Source organism: Myotis davidii, unplaced genomic scaffold (genome assembly GCF_000327345.1).
Source record: "Myotis davidii unplaced genomic scaffold, ASM32734v1 scaffold803, whole genome shotgun sequence".
NCBI classification, from domain to species: domain Eukaryota; kingdom Metazoa; phylum Chordata; class Mammalia; order Chiroptera; family Vespertilionidae; genus Myotis; species Myotis davidii.
The window spans coordinates 2,966,073-2,973,137 of NW_006295567.1; the positions used below are offsets into that span (position 1 = coordinate 2,966,073).

At 38.5% G+C, this 7,065-nt stretch overlaps 1 protein-coding gene across 1 annotated transcript in view; it reads left to right on the forward strand.

Moving 5' to 3' along the window:
- The window catches only part of COL9A1 (collagen type IX alpha 1), a 125,145-nt gene that overhangs the window by 91,494 nt on the left and 26,586 nt on the right, over positions 1–7,065 (forward strand). Inside the window, 3 exon segments of the mRNA XM_015568161.1 lie at positions 4,972–5,025; positions 5,634–5,705; positions 6,235–6,270. Coding sequence (XP_015423647.1) covers positions 4,972–5,025; positions 5,634–5,705; positions 6,235–6,270 — 162 coding nt within the window.

The following is a 7,065-nucleotide window of genomic DNA, read 5'->3' on the forward strand; positions in this document are numbered from 1 at the left end:
TTGACCCCATTGTATGTTCATGCCTCCTTTGTCAAATATTAACAGAGCATAGTGGTTTGGGTTGATTTCTGGGTTCTCTATTCTATTCCATTGGTCTATATGTCTGTTTATGTGCCAGTACCAGGCAGTTTTGAGAACAGTGGCTTTGTAATACAGCTTGATATCTGGCATTGAGATCCCTCCTACTTTGTTCTTTCTTAGGTGAATTATGTTTCTTAAAGTGCCTCCCCTACCCTATTATCAACAGTCTCAAGCACAGAGATCCCCATAGGGTATGTTGTTGAGTGATTTCAGCTGTCTTCCTATCCTACCCAGGCCCCGGAATGTTACTCCATCAATAATTTATGAAACAATGGTGATAATTATAGTTTAGACAGACTTTTATCTATCTCTGTGCATGAGGGGATATTTAAACCTACACCAGAGAAAAACAGAAACCCCTATATAATTTTGTGAAATTGAATAGATTTAAAAATATCATAGTGGCAAACCTAAAAGTATTATTGTGGCAGGACTAATGTGAAATGAGATTTTTTGAAAATATGTAAATGGTATGTAAAAGCAACAATTGATAGAAATTATAATTGGTCTTCTGGCTTAATCAGCATTCTTTTTGCCAAAGAGAAGCACTTAGTATAGTAATTTATATATTCCATTTCTAAAATTGGCAAGGTACTAAGGATAATGTTTATCCTTCAGCTAGTTAGCATTTTGGGTAATCAGGCAAATACAATCACCATCACAGTCTAGAGTACAATGAAATAAAAATCCATTTTTGGGGGAAGGGGATAAAATAATTATGACAATGCAAGTATTTTTCTGCATTATTTTAAAAGTCTAGTAGTTGCATTTTTTAAAAGGGAGACTTCCAAATAGAATTATTTTTCTGTATTTATTGAAATGAGTATTTCTGAGTAGCTTCCACTATAGTGAGTCTTCAAATAACATCAGGTTATTCAACATCATTTCCTTATAACATTGATGAGATGCTGTAGGAACTTTCATTCATATCAATTAGCCTACTGTAAATATCCTTTTATTATACATTGCTTCACCTAAAATTGCAGAATCTATTGATGATGTTAAGTGAGGATCTTCTGTGCTTGCTTCTAAAGAAAGTGCCCTCCTACTAATCCATGATCTTAACAGAAACTCGAGAAATGAGGACCAGAGACTCGTTTTGTCCAAGCACAACTTGTGCTTTTAAAGAAACATGGGAAAGTTGAAAGGCAAAACACATGTAATCAAACATGCAATTAAAAAACAATTTGATTGTTGTTTAAAAAAATATATTTTATTGATTTTTTACAGATAGGAAGGACGAGGGATAGAGAGTTAGAAACATCGATGAGAGAGAAACATCGATCAGCTGCCTCCTGCACACTCCCTACTGGGGATGTGCCCGCAACCATGCCCTTGACCAGAATCGAACCTGGGACCCTTCAGTCCACAGGCCGACGCTCTATCCACTGAGCCAAACTGGTTAGTGCTTGACTGTTTTTTTAGTCTTTGGATAAAAACATGGATAAAAATAGTAACACTTTTGTAAACTTCCTATGAGCCAGACACTGTTCTAAGTGCTTCATGCGTCTACTCAATCCTCTCAGATAGGCACTGCTTTTAATCCCCATTTTCTAGATGAGGAAACCCAGGCACAAAGAGATTGCGCTGTGTGCCGGGCGTTAGCTGATGCCGGGGAGCCAGACTTCAGGCCTGGCAATGTCCGCACCTCACCTCTACCCTCAAATGCCTCCCTGCTCAAATCTCAAATCAAGGCTCCACAGGATGGTTGTGTGCGGAAGTTAGCTCGCCAGATTCCAGTGGTACAAGACATATTTAACAAATTTTGGTATTTATAGAACTTTTGTAAGTGAGCATTTATCAAAAGTCTAAGTAAAGCCTTGTAAAGACAGACAAACACAACGTAAGCCCAGACAGATTCTTCAGTCTTACCCCAAGCCTACAGGATCAGAATCTGGGGGAGAAGGGTGGGATATGAGGGGGAACGGGGAGAGGAGCTGGTGGAAGATATCCAGTGAAATACATTTCTAAAAAGCCCTCCGGGTTCTGATGCAGAGCCCAAATCAGGAATCACTGATTGAGGGTCTGAATCTTTTTTTTTACAGCCTTGTTTGGCTTCTTAAGGAGGGATGAACTGGCTGATGTGTCTGCACATGTCAGAGATATACTAGGATGTGGTGGCACAGAACATCCAAGAGCAAATTATAGCCTTTTATTATGGTGCTTACATTTTTAATGGTAGGATTTTGCTTTTTCCCTCCTGGTTTCTTCAATTCTCTTATAAAAAAGGTTATAACTCTTACTGTCATGGGGTGTGTAGATATTAGCCGCTGGGCAGAATAACCATTTCCCTACCAGCCTCCCTCACCCTCATCTGAGGATGTGTTTATCATCACAGCTGTTGAAATGTAGGAGATTTAGCATTTATTTAGCACACTTGTGGTTACCAGGTCAAGGTTAATTGCTCTCTGCAGAATGTGTTTAGTTTACTCTGTCTTTTTAGAGATTACTGTGTATATCTTGATTATTCATGTTGATCTTAGGTACAGGTTAAATTCCAGAACTTGGAGAAAGATGATGCATGTTTTTGGAATACCTAGAAATGTTAAGAATGGCCATTAGAAAATCTTGCCCTAACACTTTGTTTGTAGCTGTTTGGTCACTGTTGTAAAAACAATCACTACTTTTTTCCCCACAGTGAGATGATTTGCATAGAAATAAGTATGTTTAGAATGGCCAAGGATTTGAAGGATGGAAGTGAAATACAAAAGAGGAACCATATGCTATATATGTGCAGTAACAGAGGAGTAAATGCCCATAATCTCACTGATCCTTACCCTGGTCCCAAGTGTGTTGGGCTTTCACGTGTACACAAGTTCAGCAGAGCAGGCTGTCTACACTAGGGCTCTGAGCCACTCATATGTATTACTAAGGGCCTGCCAGTGGTTGAAAATATTTATGAACTGACTAATAAGAGCTCACCAAAGATAGAGAAAGTAAGATTCCAGCAGAGAAAATCCTTGTCTGTGATTGGAAAGATAATTAATCTCTCCAAAAATAAAAGGTTATACAATCCTTTATTTTGATTTAGCCCTTTCATTGTGAAAGAGAAAAAAGGTATTATATTCATCATCTTTATTTTGGGTAAGATGGCATAATGGCTCATTTATTTAGAAGTGAATGCTTGAGGTTGTGTCAAGAGCTGAGTTCTCCCCTTCTGATATGATTAATTATTTTCCCCATCAATAACTACTAATTGTCCTGTGAATTAGTCATGATAGCCCAATGACATTTAGGATAGCATGATGCAGTTCAGAAATTATTTGAAAATGCCAAAAGAGCAGATATACTGAAGAAAATCTGTCTTAAACTTTGAAGTGCTGGGCCAAATTAATGGCTGGAACCTAATTTTGTATTTATAGATGAATAGAAGAATCTATCACAGTGACTGGTTTTCGTTTAGACTTATATCATAGGCACTGTTTCTGGCTTCCAAGCTTCTTACATGGTTAAGGACCAATGTTTTACCCAAACTCATATACTAGTTAGGTTGCTTATATAAAAGATTTGGAAAGTATTTGCCCTGGCAGGATGGCTAAATTGGTTGGAGTGTCATCCTGTACACCAAAAGGTGCTGGGTTCAATTCCTGGTCAGGGCGCATATCTAGGTTGTGGGTTTGATCCATGGTAGGGGCGCGTACAGATGCAACTAATTGATTGATGTCTCTCTCTCTCTCTCTCTCTCTCTCTCTTCCCCTCCCCCCTCAAAATCAATAAAAAGATTGATTTTATCCTTGGGTAAGGATTAAAGAAAAAATTTTGGAAAGTATTTAAGAGGATTTCACTTAAATCACCTATAAGTCATATGAAATTGCTGCCACAAAATAATACCTCATAGCTAGAAACCTGTAATTTGGCAAATAATTCTTAACTCCTTTAGAGAAATTGAAAATTCAGTAGGTTTATGGATCCTGACACCTGTTCAACTTATAGATGAATGAATAGCATATGGGTCAGATCGGGATAATCTTATCAGAAGCATTTACAAATATTAAACATTAATATGAAATTGTCATGCCATTTTAAAGAAAAACAAACTTTCATTTTTAAACACTGTCCATAGATTATTTATCCAATAACCTCAGTGTTCAGCTTAGTTGAACATGCTTAGAAATAAAACAAGCTTTTACCAGACTGCATAAAACTGTATGAAGTTCTCAGGGAAAGAAATGGAAGAGTTCCTGTGTCTCCTCAAAGTTCTTAATGTTTCAAATAAAAATCTAAATTGGCTCAGAAAATGAAATTAGCGTGCTGCTTTTGGTGTATCTTCATTATAAATTGTACTTTTCAAAGTCTTTAATCTTTTAAGACACATTTCAGGCATGAGTAGAGCAAAGAATTTTCAATTTCAGAAACTATAAATTTCTACGATCCATGTCTTTTCAAAGTTGCAGTAGTAATTTAAAGGCAAACTTTTCTGTCTTTGTCTCTTTTTCACTCTTTTTAGGTTCAAGTTCATTTGCTAGATATTGCTTTAAAATGTACTGTTTACTCTGAGTTTTAGGCATTGTGTGGAATTCAAAAGTAAAGTACCTACATCTCAGGAACACATCATCTAAATGAGGGGATAAAACGTGAATATCAAGAACCATAGTGTAAGTTAGGTGGTGATTTAGATGCTGAAAATGACTGAGTGCATTTCATGTAGATGTATCAGTTATTTCTAATGGTCTGTAAGCATAATGAACAGCATTGATGACATTCGAGAGGGATGAACACTGAGGGGCGGAGGCATTTTATACAAAGGTGTCTGCCTTCAGTCGAAGATGTGAATACTTTAATGACATATTTAAACAGAACCCTTGGTAGGACATTGTTTTATCGGCGTGGTAATTAAGCATTTGAATGTTGGCGAACGATCCAGCAGACAATCTCCTTGTGCTTTTCCAGGGCAGCAGAGGAGAGGTAGGACCCATGGGACCCCCAGGCCTGCCAGGTAAACTGGTAAGTCATGTTTTCAGCCTCCAGCAGTTCATTTGCTTCCTACAAAACACGATGCATTTCAAAAACTAAGCAAGGAGAGAAAAACGATTTACAAAGGGCAATTTAACCATCCTTTCTTGATTTTCATTGTTATGTGAAGATGTGAAAAAAGTAAATGGGTAATTTCAAACTAGATTTGAAATACCCTCCGAGGGCATTTTAATCAGTGTGGTTGGAAGCATACATTTTAAAACCGGGAGAGACATCAGTTGCTACGTTTGGCCCCTGGTTGTTCTTGGAATGGAAGAGAACTGTGCTGAATGCGGCCTTTTCCTCCGCCAGCTGTGCTTGTTTACACAGCAAGAGGAGCAGTGCCCTGGCAGGGGGAGACTCAAAGAGCCCACTGTTGGGAAGGAGAGCAAACTGGGGAATGAGGAGCTCAGAGGTGGGACAGAGCGGGTGGGGGAGCTGGTCTCTCTTCTCCCGCGAATGTGGGAGAGGGGCAAATGTGAGGAAGAGAATGAAACCACACAGCTCATTAATTTTAGACAAGCGTCAACACACCCAGGGCCTGTGTGCTTTCCGTGTTGCAGTAACAGTGATCTGGGGACATGGTGTTTGCTTTTCAGGGTTCTCCTGGCAGCCCTGGCCTCCCTGGCTTGCCTGGCCCCCCCGGACTTCCTGGAATGAAAGGTGACAGGGTAAGCTTTCTAGTCCTCCAAAAGGTCCCTTATTTGGAAGGGATTCCTACTATGCCGAGAAGCCAGTCTTGCTTTTGGCTTTGCTTTTAGAAAGTTCTAAATTTTCTAGAATTTATCACAGAGAGCTATCAAGAAAGGTATTTGAAATTACTGAGAGTTGAGATTAAGAAGCCAAAAAAACCTATTAATATGATAATTTATCAGGAGGGGGAAAAAAAGGAGGAAAGTAAAAATTTCTGTTGTAATCATGCTCTCTATTTAGTTCTGAATTTACATTCTTACTAGTCAAGTTGTACATAAATGGGATCAAAGAATGCCCCTCGTTGCCCCAATGCCCTGGGTAGGACAGTTGTGTGTTTCTCTAGGTCTTACATGACTCTTGTTAGGTGGTGAGAGAGGGAGATGTTTTCTTTCACAATATTTGTATTTGTGCTTATCCACTAGCCCAATAAAGGGAGTTGATTCATTTCAAATTATATAGATAAAAATCTTAAAATACTGAAAAAGTATTATATTTTATGCATTACAGGGTGTAGTCGGTGAACCTGGTCCAAAGGGTGAACAGGTAGGTCCTATTTGAATGGTATAAAATGCAGGGTTGAATTTGCATGACTATGCTCGACCAGCAGGGGGCACCCGGTGGTTTATGGGTGTAATTAAAATGTTGGAGGCCAGTAGTTTTTCTCAATGTGTTTCACCGTGAGTGAAACCTAGAGTTTAGTTTGGCCTGTAGCCTTATTCACTGTTTTAATAAGCTGGAGCTAATGATGGCTCTGCCTCCAGGGCTACACATTCTCCTCCCTTTGAAAAAAGTGGCCCTGCCTCTCTCCTTCATCGAATTGGTTTATTCTGATGAAGCCTTCCATAGCCACGTTATAATGTTTTAAGTTTCTCTGTGTCAAGGAATTAGCAAATAAACTATGCATATGAATTAGAACCAGTCCTTTCTCTGGAGATCTTTTCGTACTGTAAGAGCCCTTTGTCAAAGATTACCTAATTATAAGATTGCTGAATACACTCAGTAACCCTTAATTTTAGCAGAAACTCGGCCTCACCTTCTGGCTTTTCTCTAGGCCACTTTCTTTTTGTTTTCTTTTCACATATGGATTTTTTTAAATTTTATTTTTCAATTACAGTTTACATTTAATATTATTTTGTATTAGTTTTAGGTGTACAGCATAATGGGTAGACAATCATATCCTTTACAAAATGCTCCCCTCAATATTTCCAGTACCCACCTGTCTAGGCCATTAAATTAAATTAATTCATTAACTAATTAATTAAGTTTTAATCTTTACCCAAGGACATGCTTAGAAAGAAGAAGGGGGAGGCAGGGAGGCAGAGAGGGAGGGAGGGAGGG